The sequence below is a fragment of the Xenopus laevis genome, chromosome 4L (assembly GCF_017654675.1).
Source record: "Xenopus laevis strain J_2021 chromosome 4L, Xenopus_laevis_v10.1, whole genome shotgun sequence".
NCBI classification, from domain to species: domain Eukaryota; kingdom Metazoa; phylum Chordata; class Amphibia; order Anura; family Pipidae; genus Xenopus; species Xenopus laevis.
This window is the reverse complement of record NC_054377.1, coordinates 127,617,666-127,641,001: the sequence shown is the minus strand read 5'-3', so window position 1 is coordinate 127,641,001 and position 23,336 is coordinate 127,617,666. Positions and strand designations below refer to the sequence as shown.

General features: G+C 37.3%; 1 protein-coding gene across 2 annotated transcripts; it reads right to left on the bottom strand.

The window, feature by feature from the left end:
* Positions 1-7,315: 7,315 nt before the first annotated feature.
* pde6h.L (phosphodiesterase 6H L homeolog) lies at positions 7,316-21,831 on the bottom strand. Of its 2 annotated transcripts, XM_041589281.1 has the most exons (5): positions 21,776-21,831; positions 11,728-11,808; positions 11,298-11,479; positions 10,434-10,474; positions 7,316-9,487 (listed from the first exon to the last, which is right to left on the bottom strand). In XM_041589281.1, the coding sequence occupies exons 3-5, from the start codon at positions 11,441-11,443 to the stop codon at positions 9,411-9,413; spliced, it is 264 nt and encodes an 87-aa protein (XP_041445215.1). In that variant the 5' UTR covers positions 11,444-11,479; positions 11,728-11,808; positions 21,776-21,831; the 3' UTR covers positions 7,316-9,410.
* Between the last annotated feature and the right edge of the window lie 1,505 nt (positions 21,832-23,336).

The following is a 23,336-nucleotide window of genomic DNA, read 5'->3' as shown; positions in this document are numbered from 1 at the left end:
ATTAAATCAACTAATTCAACACAAGAAAGAGAAAAAAGAAGAATTAAAAACAAGGTTAGGTAGGGTAGCTATATCGACACAAGGTCATTAGCTAGTATACGATACATAATGTCGAGAATGTAGCGTGGGTTTATGCTACAATAGCAACTATTGCCCACCATCGGTCTCGACTGCTGTCATGCTGGCATACCTCTGTGCATGTAAGGGGTAAATGGCATTTGGAGTTATATAGGCGGGGGTATATGCACCTGGTCCCTTTTCTCACGGAAGGGATAGTAAAGCTTGAGAGGCGGAGGCAACCTTCCGATATCGAGAGCCCTCGTATCCTCCCACACCACCCTTCCTTTGTGATCAGTTCCCCAGTATAGGACGCAAGTAGCCGATCGGCAAAGTGCCTTAAAAGTTTTGGTCGGCAATTTTACGGTGCCCTTTTCCAACCCTTCCGCCCTTCCTCCCTTCCACAGAGCCGCCCCAGCAATTGATCGTCCCTGCCTAACGGTTTTAAAATTAGATGCGCCTGACGCGCGTTTCGCTTGTCAATCCACAAGCTTTATCAAAGGCTTTGGGAGCAGTCAGCGAGGCGTGAACAGGCAGGGTCAATACCAGATGGGCAATGAGGTAACAACTCAGATAACAGCAACAAGGTCGGGGTCACAGGTCAAGGTCAAATATCAGAGTGTTAGTGCAGCACCAAATCAGGATCCAGGGAATAGTCAAAACTAGGCAACTAGAAATAGCACCCAGGAACTTAGGTAATGTAATCTACAGACACTGGACAGAGGACACTGTATTTTAACCTATAGCTGCCCTCGACCCACCCGGGTGGGGGGGGGGACTCTCAGCACAGCAGGCAATAAAATTGACTCCTACACTCAGATTCCTCACTAATTGGGAAAGAAAAGTGTTTCATTTAATCCATATCTCTAGACGGAAGATAGACAATTGGTTTAAATGCTGTAAAATCTTTATGCAGCTGATTATGTAATATTTCAATATAAGAAATGGCAACAATGCAGAAATAACATTCTCACTCCAAAAGAGGTTAAATAAGGTAGCACACATCTAGGGGTAAAATCTCACTCACAGGTTAAACTTTTCTAGATTGTAGAAACTCCCAGTGAATGCATATTGTGGTGTAGGGAAGGTACATTGGGTCCCTGCACTAGGCAAGTATTGCCTTAGGAAAACTAAACCCTACAGGTGTTGGATCTGTTGTCCAGAACGCTCGGGACCTGGGGGGATCCGTATAAGGGTTTTTTGTTCCATAATTTGGATCTTCATGTCTTAAGTCTACTAAAAAATCATGTAAACATTAAATACGCTAATAGGCTGGTTTTGCATCCAGTAAGGATTAATTATATCTTAGTTTGGATCAAGTACATGGTACTGTTTTATTAGTACAGAGAAAAAGGAATTCATTTTTAAAATTTTGGATTATTTGATTAGTAAACAGCCTTCCCGTAATTCAGGGCTTTCTGGATAGCAGGTTTCCGGATAACGGATCCAATACTTGTACTTGTCCTAACTTGGGGCACTGGGCTGTCTTTACTCACAAATCCTTTCTATCTTACACCCCTGGAGCATACAATAACAGGGTTTGACTACCAGTTACTAATTCTTGTACACAAGGTGATGTGTGTTTGTGTTTATATTATAGGTCATTAAGGGGTCCATTTACTAACAATCAAATTTAGTTTCTTTTTCCACTAATCTATAAAGAGAGAGAACTCTACATTGCTGCAGAGCTCTAACCCCATAAACACAGAATGTGTTTGACTGCCCAGAGCATATCAGTGGAATAAATTACAAAAACAATCAAATATTTTCAGATTCTAAAATGAATTTTTTCAGATTCTTGACCTATTTATTCCTTTCAAGTGTTTTTTCTACTATGAGCAAATACAGCTGGAAACACAGTCTATGGGGCCCATTCACTAAGCTCGAGTGAAGGAATAGAGGAAAAAAATTAGATTTTTGTGGCTACTTCTAACATCGAATTGGCTACTTCAAACTTCGACTACGACCTTCTAATCGAACGAATCGAAATAAAAATCGTTCGAATATTCGACCATTCGATAATCGAAGTACTGTCTCTTTAAAAATTTCTTCGACCCCCTAGTTCGCCACCTAAAACCTACCGAGGCCAATGTTAGCCTATGGGGAAGGTCCCCATAGGCTTGCTAACACTTTTCTGATCAAAGGATAATCCTTCGATTCGATGGATTTAATCGTTCGATTGAACGATTATTCCGTCGATCGTTCCATCGAACGAATTGCTCAAAATCTTTCGACTTTGATATTTGAAGTCGAAGGATTTTAATTCGCCAGTCGAATATCGAGGGTTAATTAACCCTCGATATTTGACCCTAGGTAAATGTGCCCCTATGTGTCGGCAATTTTCTCTGCTCACTGGGGCAGATTTACTAAAGGGCGAAGTGGCCAGAAATCCAATACGCAGCAACATTTACAGGTGTAGAGGACAATTCACTAGCAAAAGAGACTGTCGCTGGGGCAGTTTCGCGCCCTATTGCCAGGCGAATTTTTGCTCAGTCTAACGATCGCTACTCCGCAAATTCACTAAAGTACGAATTTTACATAAAGTTACCCCTTTCTCCTGAGTTTCCTTCACCACCTTAGACCTGGCGAACTGATAAAATGAAGCTACATCCTCCTCAATCTTATGTCAGAGACATCATATGCCTGAAAGTTAGAAAAATAATTAAAAAATTGTGTTTTTTTCATATTTTAAAGTGGGATTTAAAAGTTGTAACTGTTAGGGGCCGATTCACTAACTTCGAGTGAAGGATTCGAAGTAAAAAAACTTCGAACTTCGACCCTCGTTATTCGACCCTTTGTGAATTGGCCCCTTAAAAATGTTTGTTTTGAGAAGTCTGCAATAAAGGCATTGTTATTTTACAAAGATTGAGTGGTGCTGTTCAATTACAATTTCTTCAATATTGACCGGTGATAAGTGGCCACTGGGGAACCTGCACTACAACTTAAAAAGAAAAAGGTAGAAATAAATACAGATTTAGGGAGCACTATCAATCACACTCGAGAGACAGTAAGATGGTGTGCAGGGTAAAATTGTAATTAAAAAAAGAGAAGGAAAGTAAACCCTAAAAAGTGCACCTCCCCACCTTTGGATCCGATGACTCAAAGAACCAATTAAAACTTAACTTTTATTAATAATTGGATAAAAACCAAAAGTCCAGAAAAAATTAAAATGATTGTTAAGATCAGGGGGATAAACGGACTGTAATTGAGTTGCGCGATATATACAAGCCGTGAGGTAGAGAATAGACCAATCACAAGGTCTTGGGATAACCACGAGGCATGAATGGGGGTTAATAACCAATTTACTGAAAAACAGTGGGTAACAAGGCCAATCCTCATAGGTTCCCTTTCTTAATTAACCATCCACCCCTTCACCCTCAGTTTAACCCTCCCAAAAGGTTAATCCCCCTGATTTTAACAATCATTTTAATTTTTTCTGGACTTATGGTTTTTATCCAACTATTAATAAAAGTTAAGTTTTAATTGGTTCTTTGAGTCATCGGGTCCAACGGTGGGGAGGTGCACTTTTTAGGGTTTACTTTCCTTCTCTTTTTTCAATTAAAAAGAAAAAGGTGTAAGAAGTCGTTCTGACTGCTCCTTTTACATATCTGCTGAAAACCCCCAACTTTGGCCTTGTGCTATATGGTTCATTTTGTGTAATAAGTGTAACTTTTTGTGTGTCTTTTTTTGTGTTCTGGATTATTGGTCACATTCTAAAGCTATCAAGACAGACCTTTTAAAAATAAATTGATGTGATATTTTAATATCTTATATGTAGTGATGGGCGAATCTGTGCAGTTTCGCTTCGTCAAAAAATGTGCAAATTTACAGTTGAATTCATGTCTGGGGAATTTAGTCGCCCATCTCTACTCAACTCAAACATATCCACAAAAATCCTAGATAGGCCTTTCAACAATTGTCATTACTAATCATTGTTAATAATTTCGAATTCAGAATGTCTTGTCAGTAGCAAGTCTCAATCCACTTTCTCTCGGTCACTGACTCAAGTTCTACAGGCTCTTAAAAAAAGACGCCTTCTATTTATCAAATTTCCCAACTCCAGACAGGAGTGGCTGAAAGTTAAAAGGGACTTTTACATCCAAAGAGGTTTGTCTAACATCAGGGGTGCAATAGATTAGTACTCATGTGGCTTTATTGACCCCTCATGGCGTAGGTAAGTATTGTTTCAACTTTCCATATAATACTAAATATGTTTGGATAGTTTAGTCATGTCAAACATCTTACAACTCTTATTACATACTAATGTTATTTAATGAGTGGCAAACAATTAAGTAACATGAACTATTACAAGTCATTCTTAGTGAAAATCCATCCTTAGTGTGCAGTCCCTTTGTCTCTATGAGTTGTCTTACGACTAAACACTCATACCAGCCGTGATTGCAAAGTCACAAAAGATGAATCTTTCAAAAGGTGTTCATTGGGATCAAATGTATTGACATTCTAACCTTTGTTTGTTAAAGTAATTACATAGCTGTTTTACATCAAACTTAATCTATGTCGAATGATAAAACTCACTATATTGATTTAAGCATATATCAAATATTTTTCAGGATATGTTGATTCTGGTTGTCAACCCTGGCTGCTTGCTCCAATTGGTAATCCAGCCACTCCTGGTGAACACGGGTACAATGCAGCACATCAAAGGGCCAGACAAGTTATTGAGTTAACATGGTTATCTTGTGGGTTGCTAGAATGCACATGGGTGTATGTCTTGTAAGCAGTGTTGGACTGGGACACCAGGGGCCCACCCAAAAACCTTAGACCAGGGGCCCACTCTCAGTACCAATATAATTCCTCTCCTCACCAACCTCTATTCTGCTTGTCTCTTTTCTTTACATGCTATAATCTATTATTCAATCTATTTAGTCTCTTTGTTTTCATAGAAATAGACAATGGCCATGAAATATGACAAATATTTTGAAGCAGGAGGGCCCACTGAAACCTGGAGTTTTCCTGCTGTTCCTGTGGGCCAGTCCGACACTGCTTGCAAGGTCAAACGTACCTGGAATAGTAGACTTGGAGCACACAAGCACCTGCAGCATGGAGGGCAAAGGCAGTCCCACAAATCTTCCAGAACAGAAACTCCTTTTTTGTAGCGTTGCTATGTCTGGGTGTGGTTTTGAAGTAATAATCTTTGATTGGTTGGGACGAGCCAATAGAAGATGTTCCTAAAGATCATTGCCCTTCAGTTATTTTCCACGTCAAAAATTTTTATGAACTTAACATATGTTGTAATAATGCAGTTCTAGTTAAGTTGTGGCGTGATTTGAGAAAAAAAAGAGCGATAACAACCATTTCCCCACAAAACAGGAGTCAAAAACCAGAAACCGCGATAACGCAGTACCGCTAAATTGAGTGTTTCTCGCATTTGTTAAATGTAATGTATTGAATTAGGTGCAATAGTGCATTATTTATCGCAGGTAAACACATCTTTTCTTTATTGCACATTTAGCAAATTATATTGAATCAAGCCCTTTATCGAATTATCCAGAGCAGATCAGGAGGTCAAGAAACAACTTCAGGAACATCTGCCATTGACTTCTACATGACCTCAATAGGTTTAAGATGGAGTATTTTCAGGTTTTGGATTTTTAGCAGCTTTTTCCACAAAAAAATGTAGTTTTTCCCCCTGAAAAACTCGACCAAAAAAAAATCAAGGTTTAAAGGAGAACTAAAGCTTAACTAAAGAAGTAGGCTAAAAATGTTGTACATTATGTTTTGGGTTTCTGTACCAGCCAAAGGCCACCACAGCCCTTTAGCATTAAAGAGATGCCCCAGTAGCTCTCCATTTTCTTTTCTGCTATTTCACTGCACATGCTCTGCATTGCTGTCAGTTACTGAGCTTAGGGACTGATGAACAATTAGTAATTTATACAGATAATTACTAAATGGCAGCACATAAACCAGTGCAATTAGCATCAGAATTTAATAATCAGCCTTTAGCATCAGCTTATATTACAGACAAACCTCATTTTCTGCTTGATAATTTGCAACAACCCCTAATCTTGAATCTGCTTCAATCTCTTCTGGGGGGTTATTTACTAAAATCTGATTTTATCTCATATTTTATTTAAAAAAAAACAACCAAACTCCCATGCCGAATTATTTATTAATTTAAAAAACCTGATTTGATCGGATCAAGGAAAAACTTGATAAAATCAAGCGAAAACTCAAACTGCTCAAATTTTTCAGGCTTTTTTCCAAATCTCTCAAATTTTTCGAGTTTTTGCCCAAAAACCCTGCAAAAGTCGGATATTTGGGCTAAACCCAGCGCAGACCATGGAAAGTTCAAATTGAGAGGTGCCACTCCCATTGACTTATACAGGACCTTGACAGGTCTGAGATGGCAGGTTTAAAGGGATCCTGTCATCGGAAAACATGTTTTTTTCAAAACACATCAGTTAATAGTGCTACTCCAGCAGAATTCTGCACTGAAATCCATTTCTCAAAAGAGCAAACAGATTTTTTTATATTCAATTTTGAAATCTGACATGGGGCTAGACATTTTGTCAGTTTCCCAGCTGCCCCTGGTCATGTGACTTGTGCCTGCACTTTAGGAGAGAAATGCTTTCTGGCAGGTTGCTGTTTTTCCTTCTCAATGTAACTGAATGTGTCTCAGTGGGACATGGGTTTTTACTATTGAGTGTTGTTCTTAGATCTACCAGGCTGCTGTTATCTTGTGTTAGGGAGCTGCTATCTGGTTACCTTCCCATTGTTCTTTTGTTTGGCTGCTGGGGGGGAAAAGGGAGGGGTGATATCACTCCAACTTGCAGTACAGCAGTAAAGAGTGATTGAAGTTTATCAGAGCACAAGTCACATGACTTGGGGCAGCTGGGAAATTGACAATATGTCTAGCCCCATGTCAGATTTCAAAATTGAATATAAAAAAATCAGTTTGCTATTTTGAGAAATGGATTTCAGTGCAGAATTCTGCTGGAGCAGCACTATTAACTGATTCATTTTGAGTTTTCCCATGACAGTATCCCTTTTATTGATTCGGGCTTTTTGCAGCATTGTGGTATAATAAATTCAAGTTTTTTTCCTCTAAATATTCGGGTTTTCTAGTGACAAAAAAATCTCAAATATTTTTTTTACATTCAGATTGTAATAAATAACCCCCTTCATGAGCCATAAACATGCATTTTAAAATGTATAAAAAAACACGGTTTTACTATTTGGCCTGTAAAAAAATATTATTTAATAGGTTAGAAAAAAAGAAACTTCATTGACATTTTGATTGCCTATTAATTAAAGAGACTTTAATCAATTTTAAATAAACAGAACAATATAATGCACAAACAATACATTTCCAGCTGCTTCTATTAGCCCAAGGTACACTGCTACATAAAACACTTTTTTGAATGCAAAGCTTTATATGATACCTGCTTAATTTCAGAATTTCAGTATTGTTTTTGGCAATACCCCGCAGTTTTCTGAGTTTTCGGGCAAAATTCAGAGTTTTCGGGTGAAAAATTCGAAAAAATCTTGTAAATCAAATGAAAGCTCTGAAAAAATCGTGAAAATCAGATGAAAGATCCGAAAAAATCATGTAAATCTGATTTTTCACGATTTTTTCCCGCAAACCAAATTTTCGGGAAAGTGTATTAATAAATAAGCCCAAAAAACCCGTGCGGATTTGGTCAGAGTTTTTTTCAGAAAATATTGAGATGAATTCAGACTTTGATAAATAACCACCTAACTGTCAGATTCAAGACCAATGCATTTCCTTACATTTAATGCTTACAGTTGATCCTGTACATTTTAGGCTTGTTGTTCCAAATGACACGATAAACTCTTTGAATAAAACCCCCAGGTTTTTATTGATATTCTGGAGCACCTTTTATTTTTCTGTTTTAAGGAAATATAAATATCCACCTGGTGAAACGCTTAACCCAACTAGAAACAGATGAGGTAACAGGGACATGGCAATGCAACAAAAAAATGGTCCATCTAATTATTTTACTAAAGCATCCCTATATAAGCACAGAAAAGCAAAGCTGATAGCTATAACCTTATAAAGAATATAAATATCATTATTCGACTTGGACAAATACAAATACCAAAGTGATTGTGTGTAACTTGCAGAGTGCTTTGCTATAAAGCGTAAAACCTGATGTGTGTTGCCCACGTAATGAAAAGTCGCAGGACACTGGCATGGGAATCAACTGTGAAATGGCCCAATGCCCTACAGTAGTGCAGTGCTGGCTTGGAATTGTGAGAAAAGGACTGAAAAACTTTATTTTTGGGCTGTCAACATGGCGAGTCTAGATGCCTAAGGAAGTTGAATGCCACTTGTCAGTAAAACAAATAAATTCCAATGTAGGGACAATTATGATGACAATCTTTTATGTAATAAATTATTTCAACGTCTGTGTTTATACGGCTACTGTATTTACCGTCATGAACAAAAGACAAAATAACTTTAATAATTAGAATGAAACAGGTAGAGAACATGACAACCCATAACAAAACTCATTGCTAAAAACAAACACCTGCTGGTCTCTTCAATTTACATTTTTGTCATAATCAAGGAAACTTTAATAAGCCAATAAAAAAAAACAATAAAGAAAAATAATGCAAGATTCAGACAGCCCTTCTTAGTGGCTGTGTATCATGATATAATGACATAATCGCAATTTATTTTGTAATTGGCTGTGTAGCATAACATAAGATAATGTGTACTCACACCACTTTTCCCTACAGTCAACCTGCAGCTCTGTAAATCTTATTATACTATCATTTCCATCATTGTACGTCCTCCAGTGGCTGTTAACAATCCCAAATCTCCTTGTCCCCTCTGTAAAGTTGTAGGTTCTCAAGAATGGTGTCTTTGCTTTCTTTAACTTTCTTTACTATTTTTAGTATAGTTTGTTAGAACCCTTGTTGTGGGCCTTTAACTAACCCTTTGAATAAAAAATTCTACATAATTATAACATTAATTAATAATAATTCAAATGTATTATAATAGTTATAATGTGTCTCTTTGCAATTTTGATTTATGGATCTGCACACCCCTGTTTTATACTGTTAGAGACATAACTGACATCCTTTTATAAAACTATGGGAAGTAAACAGCCTTTAACAAACAGCCCAATGATTCAGAATGCCAGCGCCCTTAAATCAGTGATCTTTAACCTATGGCTTTTCAGTGGTAGCAGGGGAGCCACATGTTGAAGGTTTATGTCTTAAACTGAGGTTGGTTAAAGAACATGACCAAAATTGAACTTAAAGCAATAACATATTTCCAGGTAATATGTGTTTTTTAACAAGAGAATGAGAACAGTCTGATGATAAACCAGTGAAACTGTGGATGGGTATGGCTGCTGCAGAAGTTAAATGATTCCAAACTGAGCAAGTTCATGGAGCTCCAAGTGATTGAACGCCTCCCAAGGGCAGATCACAGTGATATCTGCAAAAGAGAAAAAATGTACATGTTGCACTTCAGCCATATTGCAATACAGACAGCTAATATAAGTGGGAAGGCACAAGGCTGCAGATTAAGTTATTATAGCAACATCACTAAAAACTGATTAGACTGCAGTTTAGCCATGGCTCTTGTGAAATAGGTAAATATATTTGCATTTTGTGGAAGGAAAATAATACAGAGCAATGTGGTTATTAGTTTAGGGGGTTATTTACTAAAACAAATTTTTCTGGTCTGGATTTTTAGGGCAAAAACTCAAATTTTTCATGGAAAAAAAAAACCTTGAATTTTTCAAGATTTATTATACCCCGATGCTGCAAAAAGCCCAAATCCTGTTACATCTCAAACCTGCTGAGGTCATGTATAAGTCAAAAAGAGATGTCCCCATCCCAATTGAAGATATCATGGTTGCATTGGGTTTAGGGCAAGAATCTGAAAAATTCTGGGTTTTCAGGCAATAACCTTAAAAAATTGAGCAAATTAGTCAAAAAATTGTATGATTCAGGTTTTTGGGGATTTTTTCACAATCCGATTTATTTGCATAATTTTAATGGTAAATAAGGTAAAATTGTGCATGGGGGTGTGGTCAAGCTTTCTTTAGTAAAGAAATGAGATAAAATTGAGTTTTAGTAAATAACCCTAAAATGTACATGGGAGTTGCACCTGCTGCTTAATTACATATAACTAGTGACAAATGTACTGATAGTCTGCATTCTATTGAGCAGGGCCCTCTCTATACCATCTGTATAGATTGGTATTTGTATGTTATTATAAAATGCTGCTAAATATGATGGTGTTTTATATTATTATTAGTAGTAGTAGTAGTCATAATAATAATAATAGTGTGTTTCATAGTTAAAATAAGGCTCATTTATTACTATTTCCGATTATTTCCTAGCTACATTAAGATGAATGATTATTTTGCTCTTACCAGTTCCTAGTCCTTCCATCCCTGGGATGTCATCTCCAAACCTACAAAGTCAAAATAATTTATTTCATTTAATGAATGTATTGTTTAAGCAACATACAGCATTATAATACAAAAGCATTATTTCATTTGAATGCCCCTTGGGTGAAAAATGTTCAGTTCCTCTATAGATGTTGTTAACTATGCCCCTGGACACAAGTGCAAACGTGTGCCCCTTACTGCTAACATAAAAATCATTTCTGTCCAGGGTCTGGCTGTCCACTTCAGCCGGATTGGAAATGTGTCTCTGACTGTGGAGTCAAGTGCCGGTGGGCACACAGTAACACTGTACTTGATGTCTACCATTGGGCAGATAGTAAGTTCAGGAATCCATTGCAGCCTATGCCTACTGATGCTCCCTTGCATGTCTGAATGACACCTAAGTTAGGGGAGTGGAGAGGGGGCACCTATTTGCCTCTCGTTGCCCACCCCTTGTGAATGCAGCCAAGTCAATTGCAGGCAGTGCTGTTTTCATTGGGGAGCACAGATCCATAATGGAGCACAAGAACCTGTGGAAGTGCAGGGTAGGATGCAAAGTGCAAGAAACATGCTCTGTTTTTTTTTTATTAATTAGCTATTCCACATGATTTTGAGAATTTCATTAGCACTCAAGAATAGCACTTATGGCCCACAGTTGCAGTTATCAAGATTGCTTCATTGGAAGTCTCAGAATGTCCACTAATAACTAATCTCACAAAACGTCTACAGGGTGTGTGGCCTTCTTGTGGCTTTATAGGTCATGGCTGTTGACTTTCTATGACATATCGCAGTGATATGACTAAATGCAAAAAAGTACAGCTGCTCTTAAATACTTGCACATAAATTTACCCTTTTACTCCTTTTTTAGGCGGCTTGCTCTTGAACTGACGAGTTGCCCTTTGCTTGAACTTGGGGGGTCCCTTGCGGGGAGTCGTTGGACCTCCAGAATTGTTGACGGGAGCCAAAGCACTGGATGCTGGTGAGTTGCCGTTCATCACCAAGCCAAAGTGTGGTAATTTAGTATTAAAATTCTGTGGATAAAGAACAAATACACACACATAAATGCACATCCCTCCTTATTGCACGGACATTTATAGGTTTTATTTTCATACAGTATCTGACATATAAATACTTATTATAAATGACATATGCAACTAAATTGAAACAACAAAAGAATGCATTAGTTCTTATTTTAGGCTGATCGATGGTAATATAATCACACTGCAGCTTTATTGCCCAGTTGGCTCAGTAGTTCAGTCCACAACAACAACCGCAATACCTTTTCAATATTTCGAATTTCCCGAATGAATATTCCAGTTTATTTTGCCTTGTTCCCCCAATCTTTGACTGAAACCCGAATCTATTGAAACAGGTGGTTAGAAAACATTCAGAAAGGGCTTTTAGTTCATTTGCACTCACGCTAATTACATTCTTTGCCTCATCAGATCTGCTTAGGCAAGTGTCTCTTTTAATTATGGCTCACAAGAGCATCTGGCTTTGAACTATAATTATAAGATCTTAATCCCACTTTAAACTGTTACAGTCAGTTCTGGTCACCATCAGGAAAGAGCAGGTTAATACCTCCACTTAAACTAAATCAGGATCAAGCCTTGAAAAATACCGACTGCTTACATGGAACATGTCTTACTCCAGCATTTAGTGAACTACTGTGTCCTGTGCACTCAATAAATAATCTAGATGAAGAATATAAGGATACATGAATATCTGTGTAGGGATGGGCAAATTTGACCCATTTTGTTTCGCCAAAAATTAGCGGCCGGCAAAATGTTGTTGATGCCCTTTAAAGTCTATGGGGTCACACCGCCATACAAGTCTATGGGCGTCATGTTTGCGGCAAAACAAGGCGAAAAATTCACCCATCCCTATATCTGTGCCTATATTGGCATTAAAAGTTTAAAACATACCCTATACTTATAAACAAATCCTTGTGATCAAGCAGTACATTGAGCCTATACAGGTATGGGATCAGTTATCTGGAAACCCGCTATTCAGAATGCTCCAAATTATGGAAAGGCCGTCAACCATAGACTACTTTTTATTCATGCAATCACATGATTTTCTATTTCTTTGCAATAAACAGTACATTGTACTTGATCTAAACTAAGATATAATTAGTCCTTATTGAAAGCAAAATCAGACTAAGTAATTCTATTGTCGGATCGTGTCGCAGCGTTGATGCGACGCAACACGACTGTCGGATGCAGCGGCATCTCAGACCTGTCGAGGTTGCATATAAGTCAATGGGAGAAGTCCCAATGATTTTTTGATGTGCACTGGGTTTTGGGCAAATCCCCCCGAAGTTTTCAGAGTTTCCGGGTGAAAATTACGAAAAAATTCAGAAATTCGTGAAAATCGGATGAAAAAGTCAGAAAAGTTAGTGAAAATCAGATTTTTTCCCGAAAAGCTAATTTTCGGGAAAATCTAATAACAAATAAGCGTAAATTACCTGAGCATAAAATATTGAGATAAATTCGGACTTTGATAAATAACCCCCTAAGTCTACTAGAAAATCATGTAAACATTAAATAAACTCAAAAAGCTGGGTTTGCTTCCAATAAGGATTAATTATATCTTAGTTTAGATCAAGTACAAGCTACTGTTTTATTATTACAGAGAAAAAGTAAATTATTTTCAGTCAGCATCACCCTGGCCACCCTTTCTATCTGGGCCCCGCTGCATAAATAAATGTAATTATTTATTATACAGGTATAGGATCAGTTATACAGAAACCTAGTTTCCGTAATTAGTGTTGGGTTGCTAAACTGATTAAGGATCATCTGTTTTTTTAACTTCCTATGTCACCATCCATTATTTATCTTGGTAAAAAAAAAGTCAAGTAAAGTATGTGCAACCTAAGGGGCCTATGACACACAAGGCAAAGTAAACATTCCAGTGTTCCAAGTCTGACATCAGTAGTGATTACCATAAAGATGCTAAAAGTGAAATCGGCTGGGGAAGGGTAGTTAGTCCACCACGCTTCTTAAATTCACTAACAGGCACAAGCGCCAATTTGATAGGGAACCAGACTGTCGCTAGCACAGTTTCTGTGCCAGGCATATTTCCAATCCGGCGAACGGGCGCTACTCCCCAAATTCACTAAAGTGCGGGTTTTACTGAACGTTACCTCTTTCGCCAGAGTTGACTTCGCCACCTCAGACCAGGCGAAGTGCTAAAAATCTTCTGTCACTTACATCAAAGCCTGTGTGCTAAAAATGCATTAAAAAACGTAGGCGACTTTTCCTTTTCTGAAGCGGAATTGCCTGCAAAAGTCCTAACTTAAACTTTTTTTGGGTAACATTAATTTTACAGTGGGCTCATGTGTAGGACATTATATTTAGGGGCCGATTCACTAAGGGTCGAATATCGAGGGTTCATTAACCCTCGATATTCGACTAGGAATTAAAATCCTTCGACTTCGAATATCGAAGTCGAAGGATTTAGCACAGATAGTTCGATCGAACGATTATTCCTTTGATCGAACGATAAAATCCTTCAAATCGAACGATTCTAAGGATTTTAATCCAACGATCTAAGGAATATCCTTCGATCAAAAAAAGTTAGCCAAGCCTATGGGGACCTTCCCCATAGGCTAACATTGAGTTCGGTAGCTTTTAGATGGCGAACTAGGGGGTCGAAGTTTTTTTTAAAGAGACAGTACTTTGACTATCGAATGGTCGAATAGTCGAACGATTTTTAGTTCAAATCCTTCGATACGAAGTCGTAGTCGAAGGTCGAAGTAGCCCATTCGATGGTCGAAGCAGCCCAAAAAAAACTTCGAAATTCAAAGTTTTTTAACTTCGAATCCTTCACTCGAAGTTAGTGAATCGGCCCCTAACTCTCTTGTCTTTATTAAGGTTCCCTGGACATTTATAAGAAAAAGTGGTAACTTCAAGCATTTGCACCAACATTTATAATAAAGACCTCCATACAACTTTAAATTACCTGCCATATGTAAATTGACCTAAGCGCAAGATCACTAGCGAATCTTCCCTAGGCACAAACAAATGCTATCGTATCTTTGCTATGAAATGCTCAAACTACCGAAGAAACGCTAAAGCAAAAAGTCATCAACATTTGGAGCCCAGGGTGCCACTTTGCATATCAGTGAAATAGCGTAGTGGTAGCGAATTTGCGCCTGGCGAAGTGGTGTGATGTGTCCAAAGCAGTCGCTGGCGACAATTCTTTAGTGAATCTGCCCCATAGAAAAGCCATGCATGTTTCCTTTATGGAGTTGTGCAATGTTTCCAGTATAAAACATGAGATTTTTTCACTGAAGAATTGCACAGTGCTATCATATAAAAGGCATTATACAAAAAGAAGTACAGTGTTATTTATATACCGTATAATTTATAGAACAGTACTGCGCTATCATATCCTATATGAGGAGCTTCCTATGAAATAGAAATTCTAAGATTAGGGTCAAATTTACTAAAGGGCAAAGTGACTAACACTGTCGAAAATTGGCTAGCGAAGGAGATAGACTCTATCGGTACTTCGCTCACTAACGCCAGGCGAATTTGCGCTCTGGCGAATGGACGTAACTACACAAATTCACTAAGATGCGGATTTTACTGAACGTAACTCTTGCGCCAGACTTGCCCTCACCACCTCAGACCAGGCGAAGTGCAATAAAGTAGATAGGACTTCCTCAAAAAATAGTTGAAAACGCTGGAGTCTTTTCCTTTTTTCAGGGTGATAGGCTGCAAAAGAGCTTACATTTTTGGGGTAACTGGCTTCTCCCCTTCATTTCCTAACATATGGCACATAAACTATACACTGGGCTCATGTGTAGGGCAATATAACAACTTTATTTTATTTTATTAAGGTTTCCTGGGCTTGTGTAGTGTAATGTATTGCTGCAACATATACGTCCGTTCAACTTTAACTTCCCGCTGTATGCAAATTAGCCAACGCTAGCGCAGCTTCGCCAGTGTTCGGCACCCTGGGCGCAACTTCAGATTTTAGTGAATTAGCGTTTTCCTGGCGAATCTACGACTAGCAAACAGTTGCGCTGTCAGCGAAGCCGTCGATGGCAAATTTTGGGAGGTTAGTAAATCTGCCCCATTGGGAGTAATTTATCAACTTGAATGTAAAACTTCTAAAAGCTTTCAAGATCATGTATAAGTCAATGGCAGCTGTTCTAGCTCTCCATTCAAGTTTTTTATTGCCTAATAAATAGGTAATGTTTTTGTTTTTTTAATTTAATTTATGAGTTTATTTGAGCCACAAAAATACTCTAAAATCTGAATTTTGATAAATACCCCCCCGGAATGGAATGAAATCAAAATGAAAAAGCCGGTGTGCCATACTGTACGTGTATTGATTTCATCTGTCCACAAAAGGAAGTTCACATTATTGTGGCATTAACCTTAGTACAAGGGTTTGATTCTTACTGTTCTTATCTACTCATCTTTTAATAACAACACGATTTTGCATATTTCTAGATAAGTAACCTGTGATTACTATTTTTTGATAATAATAACTGTTTATATTAAAGATAAACCGATGGTGACACGTGGGACCTTTACTCTGCATATTGTAGCTGGTTTCTGTTCTGGCCACGTAGCAAGTTATCACAACAATTTGATTAAATTGCTGCTCTAAATTAAAACTTAGCTTTTCAATATAAAAACTGTATTATTTTAAATATAGATCAACGATAAAGCCAGTCACATGACTAAAAGCGAATGTACGTTTGCCCCTAGTGCTAATCTACTGAAAGGGGCTGTTCCCCTTGGAGTTAACTTTTAGTATGATGTAGAGTGATATTCTGAGACAATTTGCAATTGGTTGTCATTTTGTATTATTTAAAGTTTTTGAGTTATTTAGCTTTTTATTCAGCAGCTCTTCAATTTTTCATCTGGTAGCTAGGGTCCACATTACCCTAGCCACCATGCACTGATTTAAATAAGAGACTGGAATCTGAATAGGAAAGGACCTTTCTAGAAAGATGAGAAATAAAAAATACCGGTAGCAATAAAAATACATTTGTAGCCTTACAGAGCATTTGCTTTTTAGATGGGGTCAGTGACGCCCGTTTGAATGCTTGAAAGAGTCAGAGGAAAAAGGCAAATAATTACAAAACTATAAAAAAAAAAATATTGAAAACCAATGAAAACATTGCATAGAATTGCTCAGTCTATAACATACTATGGGGCCGATTCACTAAAGATCAAAAAAGTGAGTGTTATTTATAGCATGCCTTAAAAATTATATCACTTATTATACTTTTTTATTAACTAAAAGTTTATTTGTCTAACTTAAGAAGTGATATTTTTACATTCAGTTTAGCTGAATTGTGTGCGGTATTTTATAGCACAAGTTATTTTGTGGGTTATTTTGTGCGATATTTTAAGGCATTTGATATTGTCACACATTATGGGGCCCATTCACCAAGCTCGAGTGAAGGATTCGAAGTAAAAAAACGTAGAATTTCGAAGTGTTTTTTTTGGCTACTTCGACCATCGAATGGGCTACTTCGACCTTTGACTATGACTTCAAATCGAAGGATTCAAACTACAAATCGTTCGACTATTCGACCATTCGATATTCGAAGTACTGTCTCTTTAAGAAAATACTTCGACCCCCTAGTTTGCCACCTAAAAGCTACCGAACCCAATGTTAGCCTATGGGGAAGGTCCCCATAGGCTTGGCTAAGTTTTTTTGGTCGAAGGATAATCCGTTAGATTCGAAGGATTTAATCGTTAGATTCGAAGGATTTAATCGTTCGATCGAACGATTATTCCTTCGATCGAACTTTTTGCGCAAAATCCTTCGACTTCGATATTCGAAGGATTTTCATTCCCAGTCGAATATAAAGGGTTAATTAACCCTCGATATTCGACCCTTGATGAATTTGCCCCTATAAGTGCAATCTATAGCACCTAAAACATTTGGGATACCACTGGCAGAGTAAAAGTCTCTTTTTACAGTATTCTAGTCATTCCTTTCCCTGGGAAACTTGATATAATTCAATGACACAGAACGTAGTGCATTCTGGATCTGCCTATGGTATCATGAAAAAGTGTTAGTGGCTATAGGTAAGGCTCCAGCTCCTCATAATGGTCATTAATTGCAGCCCTACAGCTTCTCGCTAGGGATGGGCGAATTTTTTCACCGCAGAAATGACGCCTATAGACTTGTATGGCTTTGTGCATCAAAAAACAAATGCAGCGTGTCAAAAAACTTTTGACGTCCATAGACTTTAATGGGCGTCAGCTGGCAAATATTTGGCGAAATGAAATGGGTCAAATTCGCCTAAGCCTACTCCTTGCTACATCTTCCTCTATTAATCCATCTGATTTGGTTAGTAACGCCTACTCCTGGGAGGTGTTACATTTCGCAGTCATTATCGCACAATTTTATGCTTTTATCGCTTAAAAGATGTTAGTGAATAATGCGTTAGGATTAATTCTATTCTATAAATATCGCAATGCCTGTTTTATATTGGGCAGCAGGTCAATTTGCAATAAAGATGTTGCTTTATTACATTGGATTGGGTCTGAGCAGGTAAAATTGTGGTTGTGGATGTACATTTACTCAATTCAACATGCAGATCTCAGCAATACCCACCAGACAATGCTAGAGTGCTAGCACACAGGCATTCTGAGTAAATTGGTTCCACTAGACAGGACCACAGTTCTAACACCTTATCATGATGTTATACTGATCACTTGTGCATTTGTCAAACAATACTTAACATAGTTTTTCATCTAAGAAAAAAACATTAAAACGTGAATGTACTTTTGTTAATGAAATACACATAGGCGTAGCTGTGCCTATTTACTAACGTTCAAATCTCTATTTTTTTCATAAATCTGTTTTTTTTTTATTTCTTCAAAAAAAGTGATGGGCGAATTCGCAAAATGGTGCCGGCGTCTCGTTTTTGACGCCGGGCGCCCGTTTTTTTGACGCCGGTGCCCGTTTTTGACACCGGCGTCCGTTTGTTCGAAAAAAAAATTTGACGGCGGCGAATTTTGGGCGCGAATTTTCGCGGGCGTTTTGCGAATTTAGACGCTGGCGGTGAATCGCGCAAATTTGCGCCTGGCGAATAAATTTGCCCATCACTATTCAAAAATTCAAGATGTATTAAGTGTAAAAACCACAAAAAAAACTCTACATAAATGCTACAAAAGCAGTTGAGGTCCTATAGAAGTCAATGGGAGTTGCGCTTGACTTTTTTTTTTTAGCCATTCAGACTTTTAAAGGGTTTCAGATTTTTTTTTTCAATAGTAATTATCGAAAAAAACCTAAAAATTTCAGAGGTTTTCATATCTTTATTCAGATTGTTCATCTTTTTTTTTTATATACATTTGAATCTTTTAATAAATGACATGGTATTTGTGGTTTTGGAGAAAATTAGGTTATTTACGGTTTCAAAAACCACTAGAATGAGAACATTGCTAAATGGGCCTCCCCAATTAACATATTAAAGTAAAGCCCATTTAGATGATTAGCCATTAAAATGAACATATTTTTTCTGAATGTGATATTGACGGCAAAGTCAGTACAGGAAGAAATTAAACAAGAATTCTGCAGATTGAAAGCGAATACTGAAACCTGAACGTGTACTCCCTCTCTCTCCGTCATAGACCTGAGGGTGGAGCAAATGTCCAAACACATCCTTTTAAAGCAATATGCATAGTGTTACCTTGTCCAGAGAGAAGTTATTTTGTTGCACATTGTCCTAAGGGCTCAGGCACAACTGTAAGTAGCAAAATTTGTATCTAGTGATTATTTCCATTATATTTGAATATACTAAATATGATACCATGGCATATACTAAATGGCAAAGGTAATTACGGACCAAGTGCTTTGAAACCACAATAGGAAAGCACCACCTGCTTTAGCACACAGATACAGTAGCTGTGTCATAAAAGCAGAACTCTAGTGAATAGTTGCACTGTCAATAGATTGTGTCAGCTTCTCCTTTTCTGATACTGAGAAGAAAACCACTTCCTGTTAAACCAGCCCCAAATCTTAACCCCATATAGTCTCCTAATTACCGATGCCAAATTACATATGTACCCCCGTTTTTGCAAATTCTGATTACTGCTATAATGCAGCAGGTGGACAAGGACTCTAGGAAATCAAAAAATGCAGGACAACACAAATTTGTAAATTAGCCTTCAGTAACAAGTCAGAATTAAAAATGTTCTCCTATTCATATATATTTAATAACTAAATTAAATAATCTGTTATCCATGGGTCAATTTAATCTCTTACAAGCCTAAACAAAAAAAACCTCCACCAGAGATGCGAATACAAGAAGCCCGACAAAAATAGCGCTCAGCACACCAAATCTATCAAAACACATCCTTTAATAAATCACCTAAAATTATGCCATAGTAACACATACAAAACACACAGCATTAAAAATGGCCAGCTGAAATTACTTTATGGGTGATTCCCAAATTAAAAATGTGATGGTAACAATCCACTTATACTATAGTGTCTGCAACTTGGAACACAGAAAATGGTCCCTCCAAGATACCAAAAAATACAGGTACAGGAAGTGGGGTTTTCCAGATAACAGATGTTTTCTGTAGTTTGGATCTTCATTCCTTAAGACTACTAGAAAATCATGTAAACATTAAGGGGCTTATTTATTAAAACTCATTTTTCTGGTCTGGCTTTTTGGGTCAAAAACTTGAATTATTTGTGAAAAATTTATTTATTTATTAAATTTTTTCAAGATTTATTATACCCTGATGCTGCCTGTATCTGAAACCTCAAACCTGTAGACATCATGTATAAGTCTATGGGAGATGTCCCTATCCCAATTTGAAGATATTGTGTTTTGTGCTGGGTTTAGTCCAATAATCAAAAAATTCAGGGTTTTCGGTCAAAAAAACAGAAAATAATGAGTGAATCAGGAGAAAAGTAAAAAAAAATCGTACTATTTGGGTTTTTCCCAATACGATTCATTTGAGTTATTTTAATGATAAATAAGGCAACATCGTGGATGGGAGTTTGGTTTTGTTTTTAAAAAAAGGGGATAGATTTGGATTTTAGTAAATAACCTCCTAAATAAACCCAATAGGCTGTTATAGCTTCCAGTAAGAATTAATTATATCTTAATTTGGATCAAGTACAAGCTACTGTTTTATTATTACAGTGAAAAGGGAAATATGTTTCAACATTTTGAATTATTTGATTATGATGGAGTCTATGGGATACTACCTTCCCGTAATTCCGAGCTTTCTGAATAATGGGTTGCTGGCTAATGGATCCCACACCTGTAATAGTACATGCTCCTGGCTTTAATCTCTACAAAACACTTAAAGGGATACTGTCATGGGAAAAAAACATTTTTTCAAAATGAATCAGTTAATAGTGCTGCTCCAGCAGAATTCTGCACTGAAATCCATTTCTCAAAAGAGCAAACAGATTTTTTTATATTCAATTTTAAAATCTGACATGGGGCTATACATTTTGTCAATTTCCCAGCTGCCCCAGTCATGTGACTTGTGCCTGCACTTTAGGAGAGAAATGCTTTCTGGCAGGCTGCTGATTTTCTTTCTCAATGTAAGTGAATGTGTCTCAGTGGGACATGGGTTTTTACTATTAACAATAGCACAGTATGTGCTGTTCCTGCCCACACAATTGTACCCCAGGGCATTACCCCCTTGGGATATCTGTGACACATACACTAGGGGGGTTATTTACTAAGCTCCGAATACCCGAAATCCGAAAAATTCATGAATTTTTGTGTTATAATAGGCTTAAAAAAAATCATGAATTTTTCGGAATTTATTCAACCCTGAGGGTTAAAAATCCCAAGTATAAAAACACGGCATCTCAAACCTGTTGAGGTTGCATAAAAGTCAATGGGAACAGTCCCATTGATTTATGGTTGTGTTGGGGGTTTCGGGCAATTCCACTATGTTTTCGGAGTTTCCAGGTGAAAACTCACAGAAAAATCGTGAAAATCTGAGCTTTTCCAGCAAAGGTAATTTTCGGGAAAATGTAATAATAAATAAGCGCTAAAAACCCGAGCGGGTTATATCGGAGTTTGCAGCAGCCGATATTGAGATAAATTTGGATCTTGATAAATAACCCCCTTGGTGGCAAGAAATGAAAGGCATGGTTCTAAGTTTAGGTCCCAATTTACTTACAGACCCATTTTACTTTGTCATCCCAACACTTAAGAGAAAAGTTCCAGAGCATTCCATCCCAATTTTCCACCCATTTGTACAGCCCTCTATAGTACATAACAGACAATGTCTACAATCAACCCTTCATGCCGAACTATTAATCCTGGAGAACCTGAAGCAGTTGTTTGTAAATCCAGAAGTCATACTCACAAATCCAAGTGCTGGGATATGACATGTAACCTCCTGCTAGGCGCACGTAGATATCCATCATGAACCAGATGATCCTGTTGAAATACTCTGGAATGTGTAATCTGATTTACAGGAGATTACAGAAAATAGCCAATAAGGAGTCCTGGAGAATTCTTGGCTTTGACAGATGGAAGCTATAAAAACACTTTTGTTTTGTGCACATGTCCTGTAGTAACTACAAAACAACAACTTAACATGATTACACTCACAGCATCAATCAACATGACCACAGTGTGTGCTGATTTGTGTTATGAGCATATGTACTGTATACAGCATTGTGCTAAAGTGTTAGAGTACTGTTTTACCGTAGTACATAGTGTTGTTTGACTTTAGGCTGAAAGCAATGGCATGCAAAGACAATGTCATGATAGATGTAAAAATTACCTCCCAACTCTTAAAATCCCTTTAGATATTACAGAAGCCCAGCTATATAAACTCAATTGTAAACAGAATATGAAACAAATACTATGAAGGGCTCCAACTGTAGCTTTACTTTAGAGATTGATTTTTCCATAGTTCATATGAAACTGTTAACAGCCTATCTTGCAAATGACTTGTATATATGCTGATACTGTCTCTTAGACAGGCCACGAGTTTCTTTATCATGGCTCCTATCCTTACTGTCATGTTTTAATCATCCCAGAAGGAGCCAGCACGAGCATGATCTAACACTCAAGGTGTGCCTTTAAATGGCTGTTTATTATAAAATCCAAATCTAAAAACTTAAGTTGAATAAAATTGTGAAAAAAGAACTTAAATACCTGCAATTCGTACTGTGTTTGTAATTTCCAATGGGTCAAAAAATGAATAAAAACATGCATTGAAAAAACGTTTTACATTTGCCATAGACAGATCCATGAACTCAGGAGCTTTTAGATGGGAAGTTTTACATTTGAATTGTAAACTTTTTTTTTTGCAAATATCGAACATTAGAGTTTTTGAAAGCACAATTCAAATGCAGACGTTTTTAGGGCAAAAAAATTTGAATTTGAAAGTTGATGAATCACCCCCATGATGTCTGGTCATAGTCTGTTAAGACAGATCCCATAAGACTATGTCTGTGCCCTCCATTTCTGTAGAAAATTTTCATGCTGCAGTGGCCCCTTAAATTGTAATGCAGGAAAGAATATACAGTATCTAGGTGGAGCTGGGGGGCCTTATTTAACAAAATCTAAATTTTTATCAAAAAAAAGTCAGACTAAACTAAAATCCATGATTGGACCTTATTTATTATAAAAAAAAAGCACGATTTAATCAGATCGGGGACAAACACGAAAAAATTGTGTGAAAATCCAAATCGTACGTTTTTTGGAGTTTTTTTCTAAAATCGCTCAATTGTTTTGGGCTCTTTCTTGAAAATCCAAATGTTTCTTCAGATTTTTGCCCAAAAAGTCAGAAATAGTCGGATTGTTCAGGTTAATTTCAGACCACAGAAATTTCACAATAGGATAGGGACTTTTCCCATTGACTTATATACAACCTCACCAAGTCTGAGATGGAGGATTTCTGTATTCAGACTTTT

Coding starts and splice junctions, on each gene's coding strand:
- pde6h.L (XM_041589281.1), bottom strand. CDS start 11,443: ATGAACGGCAACTCACCAGCATCCAGTGCTTTGGCTCCCGTCAACAAT. Junction 10,475..11,297: donor CCTAAAAAAGGAGTAAAAGG/GTAAATTTATGT, acceptor TTGACTTTGTAG/GTTTGGAGATGACATCCCAG. Junction 9,488..10,433: donor GATGGAAGGACTAGGAACTG/GTAAGAGCAAAA, acceptor TCTCTTTTGCAG/ATATCACTGTGATCTGCCCT.